This window comes from Rousettus aegyptiacus, unplaced genomic scaffold (assembly GCF_014176215.1).
Source record: "Rousettus aegyptiacus isolate mRouAeg1 unplaced genomic scaffold, mRouAeg1.p scaffold_m13_p_18, whole genome shotgun sequence".
Lineage (NCBI taxonomy): Eukaryota > Metazoa > Chordata > Mammalia > Chiroptera > Pteropodidae > Rousettus > Rousettus aegyptiacus.
Genome location: NW_023416293.1, coordinates 17,774,646 through 17,800,868, shown reverse-complemented (window position 1 = coordinate 17,800,868; position 26,223 = coordinate 17,774,646). Strand labels below are relative to the sequence as shown.

The following is a 26,223-nucleotide window of genomic DNA, read 5'->3' as shown; positions in this document are numbered from 1 at the left end:
AAAGGTCGGGAAGGACCTGCAGCAAGTTGTTAATAGTGATTCTCTAGGGGGTGAGAGTATAGAGAATGTTTAGTGTCTACTTTGTGCAGTTACGATATTTGTTTTTTTATTAGGATGCACTGCTTAATTATAAAAAATTTCCACTTCTAAAAATTTGTATTAGCGATCAGTAATTCAAATGTAGAAAAGACTGAGGGAGGAAAGTGGAAATCCTCTGGTAGCGTATATATTTTTGACCTTGACTCTGACATTTAATTGTGATGCTCATTCTTAGTTACGACATTTAGATGGACTAAGGATGACACTATCTATGTCACAGTGTTTTTATGAGATTAAATAGAATAATATCACTAAAACTTAATGCCTGGCACTTGGCGAGCAGTCAGTAGCCTGGGAGCACCCTGGTCTTGTTAATCCTAGATTTGCTGCCTCATAGGTTTTGGGGAGGGGTATATGTCTATATGGAGGGGAGTGCATTTGGGGTCTTAGAGGAGCTTGGTATTCGTCTGCGTTCACAACCTTCCCTTAGAGCGTTCTGCCTGACTGTTCAGTTTCTCCGTCCGCTTTTCTCCCCTGTACGTTTCCAGCAGGTTTATTCCTGTTTTTCTGCCCAGCAGAGACTTTGGGGTCTACTTTGTGCCTGTTCTGTTACTGTTACCTACAGATAAATAGATGTGTAAACTTATCTTGCCCAGTAAAAATTTAAAAAGTCAAAACTTCAAGTTTTATGTCTATTGTGGATGACTCTGCTTACCCACCCTGAAACGGGGTCATGTGCGTTAAAAAAAATATTTTTTTTTTTTTGGTGTTTCTTCCAGGTGTCACTATAGATATAACCTGGAAAATCTGGAATTTCCAAGAGCCTTTATTGATACATAAACCAATAACATTGAAATTAAATATTTGGAGCTGGCATTGTTCCCAGAAAATTGAGGATGCGAGGTTTCTGGAGGCATATGCAAAGGGTTCTTAAAAGCAGACAATCCGGATGGCTGCAAAGTGACATCAGATATACAGTGAGCCACAGAAGCAGTCACCTTATATTAGAGGATATAGCAATATCGTTGAAGTCCAAATATCTTTTTTAACTTAATATTTTGAATAGTTAAAGTATTTACATGGCTGAAAAGTTAAAAAAAAAAGTATAAAGGAACATAAACACCGTTCATCCCACTCTTCCCTCCACGTTTGTTTCCCGTCTTTCTGTGCAGATAGGACCGTTGTGTCTGGTACATCGTTCTGTTGTTACTTAAGTCATTAGAAATGTGAAAATCAACTTTTGAATAAATGTATTGGGTTATGCCTCTATCACCACAATCCAGTTTTAGGCCATTTTTTGACACCCCCAAAAAGTTCCCTCCAGCCCATCTGCAGTCAGTTCTTCCCCCCATCTTCTGCCCCAGGCACCCCAGGTCTTGCGTTTCTGCAGCGGTACCAGTCAGGCTGCGATGTAGCTCTCTAACCCTCCCTTACTTGTGGGAGTTTGGGTTGTTGACCTGCGGCTCTTGCAGCAGTTCTGAGCTGTAACTTTGTACAGGTGCAAGAGTATCTGTAGCGTAAATTCCCCAAAGTAGGATTACTGCTGGAAGGGTATATGCATTGTTGATTTTGATAATTATTGCCAGTTTTTCCCCATGTAGGTTATATAGATTTTCATTCTCCTCAGCAACATGATTGCTTGTTTTTTCCAAACCTAACCAGCCAGTCTGTTACCAGACTTCTGAATTTTTTGCCAGTCTGATTGTGAAAATGGTATCTTGGAGTCATTTTTATTTGCATTTCTCATGAATGAGTTCAAAGGCCGTTTCATATGTTTAAGAGCCACTTGAATGCCTATGGCAACTAACTCTTTAATATGTCCATTTTTTCTGTTGAATGGTTACTCTCTTTAAAATGTTAATGCCAGGTGTGTTTTTATATATGGGAGATTAGTTCTGAGTGGTATGGATTACAAATAATTTTTTTAAGGTTTGTCATTTGGATTTGCTTGCTTTATGTAGGTATATTTTGGATTTTTTTGCCATGCAGAGTTTTTTTATGGTTAAAAATTATTAATATTTTATAGCTTCCGAACTTTGAGTTAATTTGCTATTTAAAGTGAGGAACATATTGAATATTTTTCCAAGGTCATAACTCATTAGCACTTTGAATTAAATTGTAGATTTAGACAGATCTACAGACTTGTACCTGTGATGAATACCTTTGAACATAGGTTATCTCACAGATGTACAAGTATATCGTGGATGAATTTTGGCATATGTTGCTGGGGCTAAGATTACATGTGTTTTTAATTTTGATAATAATCACTAGATTGAATACATATACCTTCCAAGGCTATTCAAGTATCACTTTGATAATAACTGGCAAAGAAATTAATATGATTTGTGTTCAAGATGCCAGACTGTTACCTTGCTCTGGTACTGAAAAAGCTTTGATTGGAAATAGAACACTTTGCTGTAAGTAAGGATCTTCTGTTTCATTATGTGTTGGTCTTCAAGGCACCAGAATTACAGCTTAGAAATTAGTCTATGGCCATGCCACCCTGAACACACCTGGTCCTGTGTGATCTCGGAAGCTAAGCAGGTCGGGCCTGGTTAGTACTCGGAATACCAGGTACTGTAGGTGTAACCAAAAAAAAAAAAAAGAAAGAAAAGAAAAAAGAAATTCTAAGAGAATTTGCATTAAATCTTAAAATGAGAAAAATATGCATATTCTGTGTTTTCTTTCGATATCTACCCTAGAGCAATGCTTGTACAGGTACACAAGGAAGTCTGTGTGGATGTGCTTATGGAGCTTTGTTTGTAATCATGAAAAACTAGAAATCATTTACTGTCATTAGTAGAGGACAAGCTAAACAAACCGTGGTAAATTCCTACAAAATAATTTGATAGTCAGTGTTTACTGATTGGAAAGATCTCCAAAACATTTTTTTTGTTTTTGAATGAAAAGGAAAAGTTAAAAGATAACGTATTACATATAGTACCAGTGACGTAAAAATATATTCATAGAAACATTATATACATATATATGGATATGTATACATATATATAAATGAAAAAGTCTGGAAAAAATCTAGAAAGACATATGCCAAAATGATAAGAGTGATTACCAATGGGAAGAGTTGAGATTGGTGTGGTAATTTAGGACTTAGTTTCATGTTTTATTATTTGTACAAGGATAATGTGTTCATGGATAGTGTAACTAAAAGCTAATTTTAAACGTATGTTGCCAGCGAAAGCATGTTGTTTTGTACACAGCTCCCTGTAAATGCAGAGAAAGGAAACTAAAGAAACCCTCACTAGTTGATGGTGAAGTTCATGAAGGATGTGAGGCAAGATGCAGAGAGACAGATTTACTTGTATATATCTATAGCTTTATATTTTTATAAAGCAAATTCATGTGTTAATTTGTGTGATGAAAAAGAGACTAAAATTTGGGAATCAAGAATTCATATGAGAATTATGAAGTCATTTTTTTAGGCTCATTTAACAGTTCTTAATGAAAATAGCTGCCAGTTGAGTCACTAGGTAGAGAATAAAAATATAGTTTACTAATTTGCTGATAATTAGATATTAATTTGCTTGATGTGATACATGTTCATCATTTTCGGGCAGATAACAAGAATGGCAATAGGTAGGCCCTTTCTCACCGTCATAAGTACCAGTAGTTTCTAATACATTCAAGATCGTAAACAGAGTTCTTCCCCTGTAGCTTCATCTGGAATGTTCTCTTGTCTTCTCCCTTGCTCCTAGAGCCTCTCCTGCAGTTGGAATTTCTCCAGCTGAGTTTTCTTAACTTACTGGTCCGGGGTCAGATCTGTTTTTATGAAGTGCGAGTCAGCAGGGAGAGGAAGACAGAAAGTTCTAAAAGGATGATCTTCCTTATCCCTTTATTCAGTTAGCCTCTGAATATAAAGATGTCTCTGGTCAGTCTTTCTGTCTCCATCCCTGTCTTACATCTCATTCTAGATCATGGCAGGAGATTCCTAAGCAGACTCCGTGGTTCTGTCTTCTGTCCACGGAGTCTATTTTCCACATGGCAGCCACAGCGATCTAAGACATACATCAGATCCTGTCACTCTGAATAAGATTTTGTAATGTTTTTCCTGTTGCTGTCAGGCCATGCTTCTCCACTATCAACATGCTTCTTGATATGGTCATTAATAAAATTGTAGCCTATTACATTGCCAGCTTTCCCCTCGCACTGTATTTCTCCAGACTATATTTCTCATTATAGGTCGTTTCACATCTTGATTCTTTTCCCAGACTACCGTTGTCGTTCACATATCCTTCCCTAGCATCCGAAGACTGAATTACATCCCTCTGTGCGCTCCTTGTACAGAACCTGGTCAAAGTAGTTCTGTGTTGTAATTGCTCACTAGTTTAACTGTTTCCTCCACCAGTTTCTTTGAAAAACAAAGACTAGCTCTTGGATCGCACATCCAGTTGCTAACTAGTCCCTGATATGTTTATAGGCTTTAGGTCAAATATGTGAATTAGCAAATGTTTGGTTAATCTGTCACACGACCTGACTCTCAGCCATTTTTCCCCTTTACCTCTCTTTCTCTTCCTCTTTCCCCACCTAGTGATAGTAGGAACAGAAGAAACAGGGCAGAGGGCAGAGGAAGGAGGAACCCGAAGACGAATGGGAGAAAAATTTGCCGCTAGCTTCTTAGTCTTAGTCTTCTATGCCAACTCCCCCTCCTCTCCCCTCCCACCAACACACACACTCACTCTCTCTCTCTCTCTCCCTCTCTCCCCCGCCCCTCCCCCAATGATACAAGAATTTATTATTGTTATTGCAAAGAATGGACATTTCAGTTTCAGAGTTCTGGGCAGGGAATGTGGGTTTTAGTTTAAAACCTAGAAAGGCAATATGTGTGCTGAAGCATTCAGAAGAGTCGACTGATGTCTGCCATTTAACTTTTAATTCCCTGATATTCCAACATTTCTGCCACGTCTGCGTCTGGTTCTGATGCGTGGTCTTCTTCTCCAACTGTTCATATGCCTAGTTATTTTTATCAAAGGCTGGATGTGACGTATGGGGTAAAAGGAATTGAGTATGCAGCCCTTAATGGAAGCTTTTACATTGAGTTAGACTACATTTGTTGTTTGCTGTCGCTGTAGGTGTCAGAGGTTAAAATTTCCTCTGGTGTCTTTGTTTTTGTCTTAACGCTTTCCTCGAGACTTCTTAAACAAGGTCTGATACATGCGGTTCTTTCACTGGGAATCTTACCGCTGGTGTGATGGAAAGGTGTGGGGGCGGGGAGGCGTTCTGTAGTCCTGTGATCTCTTAGTGAGCAGGTGTCCCGAGGCTCTGACCTTTTCAACCCAAGGGCGTCTCGGGCCCTTCTCTTCCTTAGATGAGGTGGGAAGGCTTGAGAGGGCTGGAGCTGAGCACTTCCCTTCTCACAGGTCAGTTAGGTTCTGGTAGAACAGTTTCTCTTGAGGGGAAGGCCTCGTTAAGAAATACAGAATGCCTCTGGGCCTATTTCAAATGGTGAAAGTTTTTCCTCTTCCTCTGCCAGGAGGGGAGTTTTCTCTGATCTTTGAGAACCTGGTAGTTGGCTCATGAAAGTGTGGGGGTTCCCCTAACACTGATCCTCCCTGGACTTTTATACTCTGAGTTAACTGAGCCCCCGGTAATTCATCAGTTGGAGTTCAGGCCTTCCTACCCCTCAGTAGCTCCGGCAGAGCGTTCTCCTGCACGTCTTCCCTGCTCCGGCGTAATGCTCCGTATTTGCCGCTTCATCTCTCTGATTTTGGGGGCAGTGCTTTGTCCCGGGACCTCAATTCTCTAATAGATCTGAGAAGAGTTTCTGATTTTCAGTTTGTCGAGTTTTTGTCTTGTTGTGTGGTTGGGAGTGATGACTTCCCGTCTCCTTACAGGAAGTCTCCTGCCACTCACTTTATAAACGATTCTCAGAGGGATGGTATAAAGATAAGTCATAAAGCAAGTAGAGTCAAACATTAATTGTAAAGTCTGTGCTCTGACCTGGGGCACAGAAGTTTGGAAGAATACAGAGACTTTGGGAAATTCAGAGTTGTATTTCTGTTTATGCAGAACTTTGGAGAATGAGAAGGGAGAGGGCTGCTCCAAGGACATATAACCCTGGGGCCAAAGGCCCCGTCGGTCGGGAGAACTTGAAATGTGAGCAGCCTGACGCGGCTGAGCGCAGAGCCCGGCGGGCCCCCTGATTTTGAGTCTCTGAGCCTTTGTTGGTCATGCTTTCCGGCACCCACGCCTCTAGCTCCTCCACAGGGCCAGCGCTCGGAGCCGGCGCTCTCATTCTTTGCTTTGGCCTCAACCCTCAGCCATGTCTTTTGGTGGGTTTTTAAGGGAAAAAAAAATAGCTCTTAGGGTTAAATAGTGTATTTCAGACTTTGTTCGAACATAATTTTATATAACCTCCCAATACACGTACATACAATAGACACTGGAAACACAAATTTCCTAAGATAATTTTATGTTTATTTCACTCTGATATTTTCTATTCTTTTTACTGCGTTTTTGAATTGCTGGTCAGGACCTACCAAATTATCTTTACAGTCAGTCATTAGTTTAACTCACAGGATGTAACTCACAGTTTGATGAGCACTGTGTAAGGGAATCTTGACCTACCAGTTGGTACTCCCAGAACGAGAGCTCTCGTCTTACGCCAGACTTATTCCTGGTGTTTAGTAATTCTTTATTCTATTGTAAATGGTATTGTTTTTAAATTTCAGTTTCTGATCACTATGTTCAATTTCTGATTGTTTACATGTAGGAATACAGTTTCCCTGTATTGATTATATATGTAGATTTCCTTTGGATTATAGCGATCATGTCGCCTGCCAATAAAAGCAGTTTTGCTCACTCTATTTCAATCTAAATGCCTTTTATATTTCCTTCTTGATTCAATCTCCGGTACAGTGCTGAGTAGAAGCGCGAAGTGGGCAGCCCTCTTGTTCTTCCTTGTCAGGGGAGGGAGTTCAGGCTTTCACCAGTAAATACGATGTTAGCTGCAGGGTTTTCCTATTTGTCTTTTCTCATCTTGAGGAAATTGCCTCTTGTCCCTAGTTTCCTGAGAGCTTTTATCAGGAAGGGGTTTTGGATTTTCTCAAATACATTTTGTGTCTTTGAGATGATCATGTTTTTTCCTTTTCAAAAATTGGTCATGCTTAGTTACATTTAGTGACTTCTGAATTTTAAATCATCCTCCATTTGTAGAATAAGTCCCACTTGATCATGATATGCTATCTTTTTCGTGTATTGTTGGATTCTGTTTGCTAAAATTTTGTTTAGAATTTTTATGTTTATGCTCATGAGAGATACTGGCCTGTGGTTTTCTTTTCTCATAATGTTGTTGTACATTAGGATAATGTTGGCCTTGCAGAGGGAGTTGGAAATCCTCTTCAGTTTTCTGGAAGAGTTTGTGTTGAGTTGAAATGATTTCTTCTTTAAATGTTTCATAGAACTTACCAGTGATGCTATTGGGGCCTCAAGTTTTCTTTGTGGGTAGGTTTTGAATTACAGATTCAATTTTTAAAATAGATAGAGGTCTGTTTCAGTTGTAATTTCTTGTCCAGTGTGTATAGTTTCTGTCTGTCAAGGGATTTGTAAATTTCACCTGAGTTGTTGAATTTATTGGTATGGAGTTGTTTCGAACATTTTCTTATTTTAATGTGTTTGTAGACTCTGTAGTGATGTCATATCCCTCATTCCTGATAGTGGTAACTTGCATCTCCTCCCTTTTTTTCATGATCTACCTGGATAGGTTAGTAATTTTATTAATCTCAGCAAGTCAGATTTTGTTTTTATTAATTTTCTCTTTTCTTAATTTCACTGATATTCATGTCGATTTTTATTATTTCCTGTCTTCTACTTCAGGTTTAATTTGCTCTCCTTTTCCTAGTTTCTTAAGCTGGAAGGTGAGGTCATTGATATGAGACCTTTTTTGTTATTATCGATAGTAAGTATTGTAAACTTACGTGTAAGTACTGCTTTAGCAACATCCGGCACCTTCTTTGTTGTATTTTTGTCTTCATATTGTTCAAAATACTTTCCGATTTTTCTTTTGCTTTCCCCTCTGATCTAGGGTTATTTCGATATGTGTTACTTAGTTTTCAAATGTTTGGAGACTTTTCAGAGATTTTGTTATTGATTTCTAAATTAATTCCATTGTGGTCTTATTTCGTTTAGCTTAAATGCTTTCAAATTTATTGAGACTTGATTTATGGTCCAGAATATATTCGTAGTGGATGTTCTGTGTGCAGTTGAGATGAATGTGTATTCTGTTCTTGTTCAGTGAAATGCTGTAGACGTTAATCACTTCAAGTTGGTTGATAGCGTTACTTACTTGTGCTTGGGATTTGAAATTCTTGGCTCTCTAGTTTTATAGTTTTCATATACTTTGGAAACAGTTTGGCTATTATTTCTTCAAAAAATTTTTGCTTCCCCCTTTCTTCTTTGGCGACTCCAGTCGCATGTATATTGGGCAACTGGAAGTTTGCCACAGCTCCCGATGCTCTTTTTCATTTTTCATACGTAGGGTTCTGCACCGCCCACCCCCACCCGCTTCTGTTATATTTTAGATAGTTTCTGTTACTCTGTCTTCTAATCTTTTCCTCATCTAATTTATTTTCATCTCCAACATTGTAGTTTTGACATCCAGAAGTTTTTATGTATTTGACGTCTGTAGGGGTTAACTCTAACATCTCTGACAGTTCTGGATCCGTTTTGAGTGATTCATATTCTCGTTATGGGTCGTGTTTACCTACGCCTTTGCATGCCTGATAATCTTTGATCCGATGCCAGACATTGTGAATTTTGCCATGGTAGGTACTAGATATTTCTGTAGTCCTCTAAATCTTCCCGAGCTTTTCCTTCAGATGTAGGTATTTGGAAACAAGTGATTTTTTCAGTCTTGCTTTTAAAATTTGTTGGGCCCGAGCAGTACTCAGACGAGGGCCAATTACTCTTCACTACTAAGGCAGCCTTCCTGATTGCACTGCCGGTGTCCCATAGTTCATCAGTCCTTCTGGTCTGGCCGGCAGGAGCCAGTCTGTGTTTGGCCCTTTGTAAGCACCAGGCGCTGCTCCCCCTAATCCTTTTGCTGGCGGCTCTTTCCAAGGCCCGCGGTCGTTTCCGCCACAGGCGTGTGCCCCTCACAGGTCCCCAGGGTTCTCTGTCTGTGCAGCTCTCTCCTGCTGGGTGGTTTGTTCTATGAATTCCAGCCACCTCCGTCTTCCCGGGTTCTTCTGATTCTTCAGCATAGTGAGTCTTCACGGCCTTTTTCCTGGTTCTCATCCTGTGCCGTGGCCCGATAACTCTCCAGACAGTGAACCTGGGCAGTTACAGGACTTTCTCATTGTTTTTCTGTCTCTTAGGAATCTTTGTTCTTCTTTGCCTAATGTCCAGTGACTTGAAAATTATCGTTTATTTTGATTGTTTTTTTGTTTCAGACTGGATAGTGAATCCATTTGCTTATTACTCAATCTTGGCTGTCAGAGAAGACTAATAATATTTTGAAAAGATAATATCTTACACATTTTTTAGAAATCAATAAGCCAAGATTCCAGAACACAGAAATGGTACATCACAAAATGCCACATGCCCAATCAGTGTAGTTTGCTATATTCATACGATTGGGACTGAGAATGTTTATGTTTAAGTGTATGAATTCAAGGAAAGGTCATGCCATGTGCACAGTAACAGTACCTACCTCACAGGTGGACTTAAAGGAGTCAATGTAGAGTGCTTAGCGCAGGGCCTGGCATATATATATCGTAAGCGCAAACGTCAGCCAATAATTTTAACGTAAGCATTTTAAAGTCTGAAAGAAGCGCTTTTAAGATTAGCCTTTTCTGTATTAAAGTAAAACTCAGTATTTTTATCCACAAAGTTTGTTTCTGAAATTAGGATCTATAACTTATAATAGCCATTTGGCCATTATACAACTGATCAAGTTAATAGAAAGTTTGCATTTTATGATAGTATTAAATAGTTATATTACTCAAGGATGCAGTAAAACTTAGGTTTTCTGTAACCTTTGGGAAAAGAGAGTCACTTCTAGATAACTAGCTACAAGGTTTGCCTCTTTCTTACATCAAGCCATAAAAATTATAAAATGTTTTGGTACTTCATGTCATTTAAAAAATTGTTTTAAACTTAATTTCACTTTCCCGATGAAAGTGTCTATTATTGGTAAACCTTAGTGCTCACTTAAATATGAGGTGTAAGTTAGAGTAAAAACAGTAGTAGGATGGTATGTTGTGTTCTCTGGTTAACCAAATGCATCTAATCTCTGTGGAAGAAGTATAATTACTTCTTTTTGATAGCCATAGAAATGACAATAGGGTCAGTTATGCAGAGAATAGTGAATTTTTTGCAAAGTGAAAACCAAGTCCAAAAATAGAAAAAAGAAAAGCCAAAGTGAACATGTATATTATTTGCAATTAAGTCATTTAATTTTTAGTTGAAACAACAGGCCATCGTCACATTATATTTTTAATAGGTACACTTCTTATATAAGTATAAACAGATGGAGAGCTAGTAAAATCAATGTCATTTTCTCAATTTGATCATTTAATCATATTGCATCTTAAGATAATTTTACAGTATACTCGGAGAGCAGGTGATGTTGGACCTTACAGAATTAATGGAGATTTATTAAAAATACAGGGGTAAGATAATTTCATTTCCATTATAGAGAATCTAAGCGAAAAAAAGAAAATAGTACAGCATTGGCAAGAAATCTTATAACTGCCTTTAAGTAAATATTAAATATTAATGTTTAATATTTTATAATAAAAGTAAATATTTTATTTGATTTAAACAGTTTCTGTTTATTAAAAACTTAGACAAAATATGGAAAATCTAGAAAATTAGGGAAAAGATTACGCATAATTCAAACATCGCAGAGATAACTACTTTAACATTTTAGTATATCTTTTTAAGTCTTCACATTTTAATGTGTGTGTATATGTATAATACTTGGTAACAGTAATTTTTCTTTTAATATTTGTAACACTGGCTCCTGAATGGGTAGATGTATATTAGTTATAGATAGATTTTTAAAGGATGATGATAGATTGTTACTACGTGATAGGGAGGATGGAATAACATTGAGTAAAAAATCCAGGTTTACGTGCTTTTTCTGCCTCTCATAGTTGTGTCCTTAAAATCACTTTAAGTTCCACCCCTGTTTGCTTATTGATACCAGTGGTTAATAGTACTTTTCCTGAATTCTTTGTTTGTTTGTTTTAAAAGATGTGTGTCAAATCTATCATTTTGTTATAATATTAAATAATATCTAAAGCAGTAAATATTTCTATATCTGGTTAAATCTGATTACCTTGTTTCCAGGCATTCTTTTTCTTTTCCCTTTCCGTATTTTAATTAGATAGTCTTTATGAAAAATCATAATGCAGTAGGAATTCTTAAACTTTTCTGGGTCTTTTGAAAGCACAAGTGCTATATATTTTTTCAGAGACTGTGTGTGTGTGTGCACGTGCGCGCGCGCGCACACACACACACACACACACACAGTCTCTGCAAATGCTTCAACCACAGGGTCGAGAGACCTGCAGAAACCCTTTTATGGCTTCCAGGTTGACTGTTCTCATGTATCTGCTGTCTTCGTTCAGGGTCCACAGCATCGTGGTTTACTTAACGTATGCTTCCAAAATCTGACACACCCGTGAAACTTAATTTTTGTGTTGACTGAATTTGCGAACTGTTATCCCAGAGTCTGCCAGACGGATTGCCTTTAGTTTATCGTATCCTCTGAAGTAATCCAGAGCAGACTGTTTCCTTCTTTGAGTTAGAGGCAGCAGTGCTGGGTAACATCTGAAGATCTTGGGTGTGTTAGACCACTTAAAAACTTCGGCTGTTGAGGGCGTAAATAAGCAATTAGGGCCATACACAGTTTTCACACGCTGTCACAGTGTTAAGGGCAGACCAGGTGAACATGGGTTGCCTGGGACGCACTAGAGACCATCGTTAGGCTCCATCATGCTTTACATAGTGATTGTGTTTTTGATGATTTTAATCTCTTCAGATATGCTACTAAATTCTATGATTAGTAATTATTAATTTTCATTTATATATCTAATGTTCCTAGCATTTCTCCTGGTTCTTTTAAATGGTGTGAAGAAAAGATGTTGGATATCACCCAGCGTGCTCGTGCTTAATAACTAACGCCTGCTCCCCCGAGGTGCGCCGTGTAGCGTTGCCGTGGTGAGAAGCGGCCTCGTGGCGAATCATCACTTGCAGTCTAAAGCCTGTGACTTTTTAATTTGGGGATCACATTAGAAACCACTTTGTTCTTTCTGTATTTATGTCTTAACAACATGTCAACTAACTATCAGAAGTTACTCAGGACTCTAGGTTTGAACTGTGGGAGATCATGACTTCTTAGAGGTGCTTCCCAAATTTCCTCGAAAGTAAATGTTGCCTTTGCCAGTGGCCCGATTTGGAGGTCGCGCAGGTCGCGCAGGTCGCGCCTGGGCCTTCCAAGCCTGTGTTCCACCTTCATTTGGTAACAGCAAGCCACTTGCCCTGAATGGACTGTCGGTGAGGGTGCCCTGCCCTTACTGGCCCCGGCCGGAGCATGCGGTTCAGGTTCGACTTACCAGATATGTTAAAAAGACTTTCTTAGTGGAATTGGAAATAAAATATTAAAATTTTTATTTTATTAACAGGTCAAATAAAAATAATATAACATGTCAGATTTGCTGAGATCGTCACTGTCTTTGACCCCGTTCTGTGCCTGTCAGAGCACTCACAATAGAAGTGAGCCGATCAGGGAGTCCTCAAGACCCCCTCAGCTTTGGTAGTTCACTGAGAAAACTCACAGGACTCGGTGTGTAGGCATCCTTCGGCGGGATGTAATGCAGCAGAAGGCTACAAAGCATATTCAGCAAAAGGAAAAGGTGCTTGGGGTGGAGTCTGGGGGAAACCAGGTGCAGGCTTCCAGAGTGTTCTCCCAGTAGAGTCACACAGGATGACTTGTGACAACGTATCTGAACTGTTGCCAACAGGAGAGCTTGTTAGAGATGCAGCACCAAAAGTTTTTATTGTAGCCTGGTCACATGGGCACCCATGCCTGGCACACAGCCAGATTTCCAACTCAGGGAATGAGAGCAGGTGTTGAGCATGAACCGTATTGGTTCTACCCACAGTTTAGGCACAGTGACCCACTCTTAGAAGTTAATTGTGGGATCCTCCTGAAATCCAGGTTCCAGATGCCATCCAGATGTCATCCAAGGGCCAACTTTACAAGCAGGGCAAAGATAAGCAGTCAGGCCGCTGTATCAACTCCTTTCTGCAGAGAAGCATTAGGTTTCAATTTCCTTAGGTTTTACTTTTCCCATTGATAGGTTTATCTTAGTAATTTCTTTGCTAGAGTCTTCTTAAGCTACTTTCTGCATTATATTATTTTAAATGAGGCAGTTTTTATTGCCTTAAGTAATTCTATGTGCATAATAAGTATTTTTTTTTTTTTTTCACTATCACCATCCTGACATCTTTCAAGTCTTATGGCTTTCAGTTTGGCCATCCCACCATGAACCTCATACTGCATGTGTCAGGAAACCACATGGGGAATCTCTTAGTCGCTGAATGTGTCTGTTACACATTCCCAGTGAGGACCTAGAGAGAGAACCTCTAGGTCATTGCCCTCAAACTGGGGTGCATCGGAGCCCTAGAAAGCTAGTTAAGACGCAGACTGACGATTTCTTCTCCCTGAGTTTCTGCTCCAGGCTGTCTGGAGTAGGGCCTAAGAATCTGCATTTCTACCAAGTTCTCTGGTGATGCCAATGCTGTTGGTCCTAGGAGCACATTTTGAGAACCTCTTTTGTAGTTTGTAATATCCACAAACTCATGTAAACAAGAATAATGTAATCTTCAAAATTTACCTGTGCGGGCACACCTGACAGCGTGCTGAAAGCAAGGCCGCCCCTGCGTGCTGTGCGACCCCCGCTTCCCCCCGAGGATGTTCGCGTTCACAGGACACAGGGCTCATGTAGGTCAGCACGAGAAATATTTATTAACAAAGCTTACTTACCTATTTTTAAGCTAAATAAAATACTCCATATTTTTGTGTCATCAGTGAATCCTCCCCCAACCCCTTGAAATTTATCGTCTCTCCCAGGTAACCATAGCCCAGTGGATCCTCTCTTCAACATTTTCTTCAGGAAGATGGATCAGCAAGTGAAATGCTAGAACTTAAGGGCTCCGATGGCTTTTCTCTCCTGCTGGGAATGCTTATGGACGGAGATGCCAGTGAATATATTTTACATGGCCTCCGCGGGGTCAGAGAGCCCCAGGAGGCGGAATTTAGCTGATGGGGAGGTGGGCGTGGTCTTCTCAGCGGATGGCAGGGAAGGCTTGATGATGAAATTCTGAAAATATTCTGATCCACATGGGATCCCTAGATTGATAAGCAACCTCTTAACTTGTTTGAGTTATAGATTTTTTTCAATGGCGAGGTCTGATGAACAATCTGATGTAATTAGCATTCACTTTATAGAATCACATTTAAGATATGGAAGAATGTTCAGGCTTTATTAAGTGAAAAACAAAAATTTACAGTAAACCAAGAGTGGTTGACCCAGCTGTCACCTATCTATCTGGATATTCTGCCAGGGGAAGGTGTCTGGAATAGTATTCTGATAGCCATCCTGAGAAGAACGATACTTCTGTGAATCTGGTTGTTTCCCTTAGTTTTCGAGTATTATTTTTATAAAGCAAAAATGTAATACTGTTATTTTCAAGTCATCCGAAATGGGGTTTAAAGGGTTATTATTATTTTTGATAAGCAGTCCCTTAGAAAATATTCTCTAGATGAATTCATAGCGACTTATGATATTTCAAAATGTTCTCCTTAATGCCTTCTAATTCCTGCCAGTAGATATTACTGCATGCCCAGGGAAGATACACACCGTAAGGTCAGTTTATGGTTTCTCTTTGTAATTCTGGTTTTTGAACTGACTGCATCACTAGGCTCCTCTAGTTTCCGCTTGATCTTATCCAAAAGGAGAATGATCCTCCTCTAATTTCCAGATCATTAAAGTTTAAATATTGTAAATAAGCATGGTACGTTCTGAGAGTAATGTTACCCTAGAGCAGATTTATTTGCATTCGAACGAGGTTTTGACCTACCTAGCAAGATAACAAATAAGATTAACCTCTTCTGAGGGCAGAATAAATTGGCTACCTTTGTGTTACATGAGGAAAGTGCTGTTGCTTTTAGCATGTAGAACAGTGTCTTAAATACAGTAGATACTTAATGAACGTCCCTCCCCGATGTATTTCTCTCTTACCTTTTTGGGGATGATGAACGTTCCAGTTAGAATGTCTATTTTGAATCATTTAAATTTCCAGGGATATGCAGATACCCTCTGTTAATATTTGAGAATATGCAGGCATCTCTGGTTAATAGATGTGGGTCTAAATTCTTAAGAGTAACTTAAATTTCAGGAGGAGTGTTAGGAAATATAGGTAGCATCCTGAGAAGATTTTTGTATTTGGGGGAAGGGGTTGATTTTAAAAAATTTTTAAATATATTTAAGAACTTATACAATCCAGTAAAAAAAAATGAGTGACTCAGAAAAATGGGTAAAGAACATAAAAGAACAAATCATGAAAAAATATATGCAAATAGCCAACAGATATGTGGTACTTTAAAAAATAATTTATTTTTCAGATAATTTTAAATTTACAGCACAGAATTAATGTAATGTCTATGTCGTATGTGGGTATATATATATGTGTGTATGTATACTAGTTATCATTATCTTTAAACTTTTGTGATAGCAAGATGCAGACATGATGTCCTATTACCTCTTAATACCCCAGTGTATAATTCCTAATGAAAAAGGCATTCTTATTCTGCATTCAGCCCCTTAAATCAGGAAATCGGCATTGGTGTAACGCTGCCATTTCGTCCGCAGACCTGTTTCACATTTCGTCAAGTCTGCTAATAATGTCTCTCTCTCTTTTTCTGGTCCATGTTCTATCCTGGAATCCATGTTGCGTTTGATTATCATGTCTCTTCAGAGCGCTTCAATATAAAACTGCTTTCCAGTGTTCCCCATATTTCATGTTCGTAAGGTTTTGAGGAATATAGACTTTACGTTCTGTGGGGTAACTTCAGCCTGGGTCTGTCTAATTTTTCTCGTTGTCAGAATCACTCTTGGCAGGTACATCCCAGAAAGGCTACTCTTGTCTTCAGTGCATCACAGTGTTGCACTGATAACTCAGTGTTATTCCAGGGTTATGCCAACATCCTGTTCCTCGTGAAACCTCCACTCATCAGTTTAGCATCTGTCGACAGCTCTGAATCTGTTGCCTTTTTGATGGTTGTTGCCAAAAGTGGATTCTCTATTTTCTATATTTATTAACATTTTACTATAAGGAAGAGCTTTCCCTTTTCTGCATTTACTTATTTATTTGTCAATATGGACTTATGGATGCCAGTTTAATTGAATTGGTGATAATTTGTTATTAACTTTTTAAACCGAGGTATAATTTACTTAGTGAAATACATACATCTTAAGTCAGTTTCAACATATGTATAGTTTTGTAATAGGACAACCAGTATTTATTTTAATGCTCAAAGTTTCCCCCATTTGGTCAGTAGGAGCCCCTTCAAGGTGGCTCCTGTATCCTTTGAAATGTCACCATCATTCATGAATCATTTCCTTACCTTCTGGCATGAGATGTTTCAGATTCTTCTTGTATTTTCCTGCTCAACTTTGAAATCAACCTTTCCCCCAGGATTCCTGGTTCCTTTTAAGGAAAGTTGGAATTAGAAGTCAAGATTTTAGGCCATTGCTATGCTTTTTGTTATTGGGCCTATGTTTTTGTTTAGTTGCTCTTAGGTCTTCTTGGTGGACAGAGTTAGGAAAATCTGGGGATGTACACACACACACACACACACACACAAATACACATGTATATGCACATATACATTTGTTACTACTTGTTCATTTTTCTGTATGTATGTGTATATATGTTATACAACCATGAATTTGTATTTCTAACTTCAGTCCAGGACCTTAGACTTCTTTATAGCCTTTCCCCTTTCTTCTTTTTAAATTTCTTTGGCAGTGAGAAACATGTCCCTACTATCCTCAACATAGTCACTTATTGATCAGTCAGTTTACTCTTTGGTCAGTGTGACACATCTTCCAACCATTCTGCACATTTCCTGTCCGTGCTCAGCTCCCACCATGACCTTAGCCGCGGGGACTGCCTGTGCTTCCATGTGGCTCCCCTAGACTCCTCCTAAATGCCACGTATACGCATCATCTGTCCCTTACTCCGGTGCCCCCCCGCCTTACCCCTTACTACCATGTTCTTAGTACCCCATGAAAAGGGAGATAGGAAAATTAGATTGCACTGGTTAGTTTTTCAATGTACTCATTTTTGGTATGTCCTAAAATATTGTGCATTTTAAGTTTAGTTTTTAAATGATACACCTTTGGTATATAGGTGGGAGGTTTTTAAATTTATCTGTTGGAATTATCTCCATATGGTTTTACTGCCTCTGAGATTGTCATGTACAAAAGGTTCTTATTATAGATTTATTTGTGTGTTTAAGTGTATTTACTGAGCGTTTTAGCATCAAATTTAGTCCTCGTATTTAGTTTTTGTGTTCTGGCTGCATTGGCACCGCCTTAGTAACCAGTTTGAATGCTTACTCTTTTTAAGAAACTCTCAGTCAAATGTCATTAGCATGTTTTGCTTTGTTAAAAAAATAAATCTTAAATCACCGAATATTTCCTAGGCAGTGTCAACATTAGTCAGCCATTTGGAGAATTGATTCAACTACTCTGTTTCTAAAACATTTTATATATTGATGTACTGCAGCCCAAGGCACATTAGAGATTACTGTTGAATCATTTGGGCATTTACATGGCATTTTGGCTTCTTGCAGGATTATTATCCACCAATAGCTAATTTAAAAATCGCTTATGCTTTTTAGTGTTCCCGTGGAATTAAGTGGATTTTAGGTGCCAGTGAGGGCATTTGGTAGATTGACTAGAAAAATAATTGTTTAAGCAGTGCTGGATAACGGTGAGGTAGCTGTCGCCTTGACAACTAGAAAACTGTTCTGTTTGCTAAACAAAGGAGTGGTAATTTAGTAGTTTAATTTCCTTTTTGGCATGGAGGTGCAACATAAAAAACATTTTATTTTAGCCTCTGAGATGGGCCCATGTTATTGGCCAAAATTAGAGAAGCAGAGCAAAAAGAAAAGGTTTTTTTATTTTTTTATTTTTTTTTAGGCGAAGTAACCCTTGGTTGACCTCACAGGTTGCAAGGACCTTGTCAGTTTACAATACCTTTTTCTTTTTAAAACTGCCTACAGCCCCTGGTCTTCCTAGGCAGTCTCCCATCCAAGTATCCCAACCAGGCCTGACCCTGCTTAGCTTCTGAGATCAGACGGGATCGAGCTTGTTCAGGGTGGCAGGGCTGTAGACTGACAATTCTTTATATAGTTCTACATTGGACCAAAGCACAGTCACCTCAAAATAGATGTGTAGTCTTGATTGTCTTTGCCAGGCTGAAGGTTTGTGATAAGCTTCGTTATGGAGCATCCCTGTAGACAGTCTCTTGCTACTAAAATTCAGCATGATTACTTCATTTCTGATTTGAATAAGGAAAATAATATTTAACACCCCCCCACACACACATTATATTGGCATCTGCTGTATATGCAAGATCTTTTTTATGTAGGACTTAAACATTTTTTTAATAATTTTACCCCAGATTATTAAGTAATACCCTTTTTTGTTTGTTTTGGACGCTGTATGCTGGACCCTATTCTCAGCATTTAACATGGAGCATTTCAACCCTCATCCTCTATCAGATAGTCACTATTATATCCTGAGGCACAGAGGTCTTAGTTCAAGGTCACCCAGCAGCTAGGTGGTAGATTCAAACCTAAGCCTCTAATTCAAGAGCCTGTGCTCTTAATTACTCTGTTATACTGACTCTCATTACTGTAGTCATTCCAGATACATTGGAGAATACAGAAAAGTATTAATAAGAAAATTCAAAATAATCCATAATCCCAATTTCTACAGATTATGTATACTTGTCCCTCGATTTGTGTAGATTATCCATTCCACATGTCTTTTTTTTTAATGCAGAAGAAAACCACATAAAAAGAGCCCACCATTATGAAAAAAAAATCCTAAATAGGCCAATATAAGTCACAAAAATATTCCACATATTTCCACAAAAAATTCTAATGAAAATTCAGAAAAACCAAAATAAATTTTACTCACTGTTGGTGTCTACTGTAATCTAAAGCAGTCAACCTTCTCTTTTTAATTGGCATAACGTCACTATCTTCATTGCTGAGAATATTTGGAAGTGCTGCTTTGGTTTCATTATTTATGTTTTTAGATGATCTTTTTCCAATCCATCTTTTGTTAAATTTTCATGAATTTTCGAATATTCACTGCAACATTCAAAAAAATCTTTCCAAAATTTTAAGGCTCATTGGATGTTTGGATCAATATCTGGAATTGCAGTTTTTAGTTTTGTGGCCAATTGAAGAGCTTTGTAAATATTTTCTGCAGTGAATGAAACTGATTCAGGGTTACTGCCATATTCATTGGCAGAATGGGCTTCAGTTATTAAGTGAATTAATTCATTATCAGTCAATTCATGATCAACCAGTAATTTGTTAGTATTATCTACATTCAAATTGTCAGAGCCTTCTTGAGATTTATTTAATAAATCAATAATGCCAGTGAGTCACTCTTCAGATGCTGGAACCATATTCCCTGGTATAACCAACCACTTCTGACCATATTGCTTTCCAGCAAGCACTTAAAGTTGACAACTTCATAGCACTCAAAGCTAAAGCAATATTCTCGATACAACTTACGGCTACCGTAAGTGATTCATTATCTTCAAGTTTATTTAAAATATCATTAAAACTTCTTTTAATATAATTAATCTTAAAGGTGGAAATAATGCCTTGATCTAAAGGTTGGATCAAGGAAGTCGTATTTGGTGGCAAATATACAGTGTTTATGTTTGGATGTTCTGAATTGTGTGGATGAACAGGTGCATTGTCTAAAAGTAAAAGTATTTTAAAAGAAAGATTTTTTTCCTTCGTATAGTTGTCAACTTCTACAGCAAAACATTTATAAAACCAATCCCTCCAAAATCAGGAGTTGCCTGTGCTTTTTTATTCGCCATCCAATGAACAAGATCATTAATTAATTGTGTATTAGTAAATATTAGTTCTTTATATGTTGCTGAGTTAAGCTATTGTTTTTTAAGGAAGAGCAATTGCCAGTAATGGAAGTGAAAATAAAAGAACCGCATAAAATGAGACCGTGTCAATGGAAACTGCATATTCAGAGTACCGTGTAAAAAAAACTTGTAACCGCATAAATCGAGGGACAGGTGTACTTCTTTTTACTGTTCTGATGAAGTGATATAATACCTGGGGTTTCCTGCAAAATAATGTCAGGAATGGGGAGGGGCATAGATGAGACACATCGAGTCGATCATTGTAGGAACCAGCTTATGACTAGATGTTAATACAGTTCTATCTTCTTTGGTATCTGTTTGAAGTGTGTCTTAGTATACATTTTAAACAGCAAAGGATATATACCAATTGTAAAAAACCAAAAAGGAACATTTTCTTAAAAACAAGACTGAATAAAATAGTTTCATACACCTACTCTCCATTCCACTCCCCTTCCCATAAATTAATCCTTCTCTAACAGTTCCTGTCTTTATTGTGTATGCTTTTTCTGTGTATAATGCAATATATGTACCTTGATTACTTCTGCATGTCTAGAAGTAGAAAAAGTATAACATTTTAAAGACATACATATCACCAAATATCCTGTAGTATTTTCTCGTTAGAGTTAGTACTGAAAAATACTATATTCTGAGGAGTATTAACATTGGTTGAAAAAGTGAGGAAAGTGGTTTAACTTTTAGTTTACATTTATTTTTGAGGAGCAGTCATTTAAAATGAGGTTTTGTCTCTTGCATGTTAAAAAAAAAGGGTGTCACATCTGAGTTTACATTGGTTTAATGACTTGTTTGCCCACATTGAGCATTTTATAATATTAACAGTAACAGTAGCTAAATAGTTGAGGCATCAGAACTGAATATTTTCTAATATTGATTCCATTTTCCTTATGCGGAGACTGAAATTTAGAGAGGTTCGGTAGACTATAAAAACTCATCTAGTTAGTGTAAAGATTGAGCTGAGCTTGGGATCTTGTCTTTCTGCTTTGAAAGGCTGTCCTATTAGTCCGCTTTATTAGCTCATGTTATAGTAATGGCAGAGCGATAATTTATGGTCCGTTAAAACTACAGATACAAATCTGACCGTGTAGGTTACGGATTTTGTTTGCTTTTCTGTAGAAATTCTCATTCACAATTTTGGTTAGCATCGCTTCACTTCTAGATAATTATGTGTCTCCAGATGTCCTATCCTGACTGTCTTTGGAACCCCAATGCTTTCATATAGATAGGCTTGTTAAATGTATGCAGAACAATAATTATTATGTCATCTAATGATGAGAATTTAGGAACAGAAAAGTAGCTTGCCTAATAAGATGATGCAAAAAAAAAAAAAAAGTAGAAAATCAGAACATGGGTCTTTGTTTGCCCTACACTCTTAAACAAATTAGCACTACTCTCACAATGTAGCTTCATTTTAGCAGGTTTTGTTATACTTTAGTTCCCTTTGCAAGTTTTTTTCTAATAGACATTTTCTTTCCATGCCTTTCTAATTCCATTTCGTGTATTCTAGCTTGAAGGAAAGAAAATATTACCCTTAAGTAATAATTTAACCCATATTATTTGAGACAATTATTATTCTTTCTGTCATCCTTGATTTTCAGGTTCATAGGATGTGGGATGGACTTAGTTTGGAGAAAAAAAAATTCTGTCTTTCAAATCCAAGTTGAGTAAATCTATTCAGTAGCATATTTATAATATTCTATACTTGGAATATTGCCAGTATAATGCGAATATTAATGAAAAGAACAAATAAATGGGTTTCTGTACTAGTAGTCTAAATACATTACTAGTCTGTTTCTTTTTTTGTTCAAGATGTTCTATAATAAAAATACCTGAAAAGCTAATTGCTTATTTATTTGTTCTTGAGTGGGCACAAATGTGCAACTTGTTGATTTTTTGTTTTCGCCCATATTTTGCAATTTCTGGTTCCTCATTAGATTTCACTTATCTTAACTATACTATTTGTCTGTGAAAATAACATTTTACTGGTCATTAAGTTGCAGGGCATGCCAATGGGAGAAGGTCACATGTTTTGGACAGTGATGAGCCATGGTCATAGGCTTTTCTAGCAATAACACGTAATACCAATTGAACCACCAAGTGAATTGTTGTCTTTTTAAATTTATCTTAAAATTTCTGGGTAAAGTGAGGTGTGAGTCCCTATCATATGCTTGCTAAAACAAAGACACTACTTTGTCTAGAATTTAACCAAAATTTGACCAAGGAAAATGGTATTTTAAGGGGTCAGACAGGTGTGTTCTCTCTTAACTTCAGGTGCAAGAGCAGTGCCAAGTTACAATTGTAGTTAGTTAATGATATCAACAAATTTAGAAAGTAGTAATGCAGAAATTATTATCTGTGTATACTTATGGCATAAGTGAATTGGAATCTAGGCATTTTCCTGAGTAGATTTTAAAAATCGTATACTTGATATGTTTTGAGTTCCTTTTTAAAATACTTTTCATGAAATACATGGAATGGCCATTAAGGAGATTGGCCTGATAATTTTATTATATTTTATCTGTCTGTCTATCCATCCATCCATCTGTCTATCCATCCATCCATCCTATCTATCATTTGTTTGTTTGTTTGTTTGTTTGTTTTAATGCCTACAGCACCTGGTCTTCCTAGGTGGTCTCTCATCCAAGTACTAACCCGACCCTGCTTAGCTTCTGAGATCAGACAAGATCAGGCATGTTCAGGGTCGGCCCAATAATTTTAGCCATAGCACCCTTGTCTTGGTTTATATAATACTTCTCACCTTTAAAAAAAGTTACTAAAATTAATTGATATAATTATGGGCACTTTTGTCAAAGCATTGGAATAGTGCTCGCGCTCTCGCTCTCTCTCTCCCTCTCTCTGCCACAACTATTAGGGGCGAATTTATTTTAAGATACAAATGAAATTGATATGTCATTATTTGTTGCTATATACAGCATTTTCCACACTGTGTTCTATTAAGTTTCTACAGGATGCTATTAGATATTAATGAGGGGAAAAGGTTATTTGGACAAATAGATTGGGAAATAATTAGACAAAGTGGGAATTCATTCGATGGACTGATTTTCCCAAACTCGTCTCTCATTTTCTTTTTGGTGACCATCTTGGATATTAGTATTTCTTATAAAACACTTTGGGAAAAGCTACTAATATAATACCTTTCTTTGGCTGTGGAATTGATTAATATAAACAGAACTCCTTAGAAATAAATATAGAACCTATGCAGAAATATACTTGATTATAAAAAGTCAGAGCAGCTGTATTAGGACTATTGAAAACTAAATCACAAGTGGGGAAACTGAAAATATTATTTAGCATGGAAGGGCAAATAGTAAACACAGGCATCAAAGCACTTGAGACATTTTGGCTAATTGTATTTGAGACTTCCCAAACCGGATTTTTAAAAATCAATTAATTTTGTTTTTTATGGTGACGTTGGTTGACAAAATTCAGTAAGTTTCAGGTGTGCAGTTCAACAGGAAGGCAGACATATATCACATCGTGTGTTCACCGCCCATAGTTTTCTCTCTGTCACCACATATTGGAGCCCTCGTCCTCCGGCTACCTCCCCTCTCTCTGACGACCACTAGTCTATTGTTCATGAGTCTGTTTGTTGCTTTTAGGTTTATATCCCACATATAAATGGTATCATGTGGTTTTCAACTTTTTCTGTCTGGCCAATTTTGCTTGGCATAACTATCTCAGTCGAGGTCCATCGCTTTTGTCGCAAATGGCAATATTTCATCTTTTCTTATATATATATGTACCACAGCTTCTTTGTCCAGTCATCTGTAGTAGGACGGTTCGGTTGCTTCCATGTCTTGGCCACCGTGAATAATGCTGCTGTGAACATCGGGGTGCAAATACCTTTTCGGATATATGTTTTCAGTTCTTTGGGGTAAATGCCCAGTAGAGAGATTGCTGGATCGTGTGGTAGATCAAGTTTTCAGAGGAACCTCCAGTTTGCAGTCCCACCAGTAGCGTATGGGAGTTTCTTTTTCTCTGCATCCTCTCCAAGGCTTGTTATTACTTGTCCTGTTGATAACAGCTATTCTAACAGGTGTGAGATGGTTTCGATTTGCATTTCCATAATAGCTAATGATGTTGAGCATCCTTTCATATATTTGTTGGCTATTTGTATGTCTTCTTGGGAGAAGTGTTGTTATTGAGTTGCTTGAGTTCTTTTGTATATTTTGGGTCCTTATCGGAGGTGTTGCTTGCAAATATATTTTCCCTTTCGGATGGTTGTCTCTTTACCTTGTTGACTGTTTCTTTTGCTGTGCAGAAGCTTTTTAGTTTGATGTAGTCCCATTCATTTATTTTTGCTTTTCAAATTGGATTTCTTAATGTAGTTTTCACCAGTAGTTTGAGTACATGTAATTCTCCCCACCCCTTTTATGCCATTCTACCTTAGAATTGTCTAGATAGTAATAAAACAAAGCTATTATGATTTTGGGTGGCTGTCAAGATATAGCCTCAATAGTAAAAGAAATTTTCTCAGACTTGGAGCTTTAGGGCTCTGCCTTCTGTTTAAGTGGTCCCATAGTAAATAAACATTTGAATGGCTGGCAGGTGAAGGTGTGGATGGAATGATAGACTTGTGATTGAACTAATTCATATTATGGACCATATGTATTTTGTAGAGAGAAAACGATGTCTTTATATTTTATACGGTGTACGTTTAGTGCATTAAAAGAGCCTTTGTGATACAGATTTTACTTATTTTTAAGTTATTTTATAGATTTTTGTTAACAAACTATGACAGGATTAGATCTGCCCTTCTGAGATCTGATTGTGGTAGAGAGTTTAAATCTAATTTGTTTGCATTTTTAGGCCCTTGACGAGCCTCCCTATTTGACAGTGGGCACTGATGTGAGTGCTAAGTACAGAGGAGCCTTTTGTGAAGCCAAGATCAAGACAGCAAAAAGACTTGTCAAAGTCAAGGTACAGTATATGTTGATTATATAAATTTTATGTTCAGTATTTGATATTGAAACATTAACTTGATGAGTGTATTTAAGACTTTTTTCCCTGCAAGGTAAGTTTAATTTTTAGGAGTAATGGTCGTAAAATACCTATAAAAAAAGCATCAGTTGTCATTTTAGAATATTCCAGTTGCAATGAAATTAGATTAGTACCGTTGGTATTTTGAATTCCATTTCACTACAGACTTAGTATTGTTAGCCTTTTAGAGCTAAAAATGACCTTAGAAATCACATAATTTAATTCATTAATTTTATTGTTAAAAAAGAATTGAGTCTTATAAAGAGTTAGTCATTTCTCCAAGGCTGTTAATAGCAAATTAGTAGCAGAATAGGAATTATCACAATTTCTTAATTTTAAGATCCCTTCCCTCCTCAGTTTTAACCAGGAAACTGAGATGTGATTTATAATCGATGGTGGCCTAGATAATGTGTTTTGTCTCAGGTAATACACAAAAAGAAATGTAGTTGTGTATATTTTAATAAATTACAGTATTGAAAAATATGGGACAAATGAAATATTTGAAGGTAGATTCTTGTTCACTGGTCAGCTATTTATTGAGTAGCAAACTGTGCAGGATACTTGTTAGGTGGGGAGGACCCGCTAGGGGTGTGAGAATGACCCGCTCTCTGTCCCCAGGGGATTTATCATCCAGTTTAACAGATACCCTGTAAAAGGCTGCTTTAAACAGCACCAATTGGACGGGCGGTGGGGAGTGTCCCAGTCTCTTCTGGAGCTTTCTGCATATCTGAATGCTTATGTTCCTTCCTTTCTTCCTTATGCATGGGTGTGTTTAAAAAAAAAAAAAAAAAGCTTCCAGGTGATTCTAATTTACGTTCCTAGTTAAGAACCCTTGTGATGAGGCCTTTTACAGTAAGCATGAGACCCTAGTCTCGGCCCCACCCCCCCTTCAGTTTTCCGTGCTTGGTGCCTGTGAGCCCGTTTGTGATTTGATTACATGGGTGCTCT

At 37.6% G+C, this 26,223-nt stretch overlaps 1 protein-coding gene and 1 pseudogene across 7 annotated transcripts in view; one reads left to right on the top strand and one right to left on the bottom strand.

Annotated features, from left to right (window-relative positions):
• ARID4B (AT-rich interaction domain 4B) overlaps window positions 1-26,223 on the top strand; it is a 113,452-nt gene that overhangs the window by 19,966 nt on the left and 67,263 nt on the right. For all 7 annotated transcript variants that reach the window (XR_004955470.1, XR_004955469.1, XM_016163384.2 and 4 more), the window contains exon 3: window positions 25,105-25,215. Coding sequence is in view for 5 of the 7 variants with exons in the window: in XM_016163384.2 (XP_016018870.2) it covers window positions 25,105-25,215 (111 nt within the window). In the remaining 2 variants the exon portion in view is untranslated. The remainder of the gene's footprint in view (window positions 1-25,104; window positions 25,216-26,223) is intronic.
• Window positions 18,347-18,467, bottom strand: LOC118613476 (annotated as a pseudogene).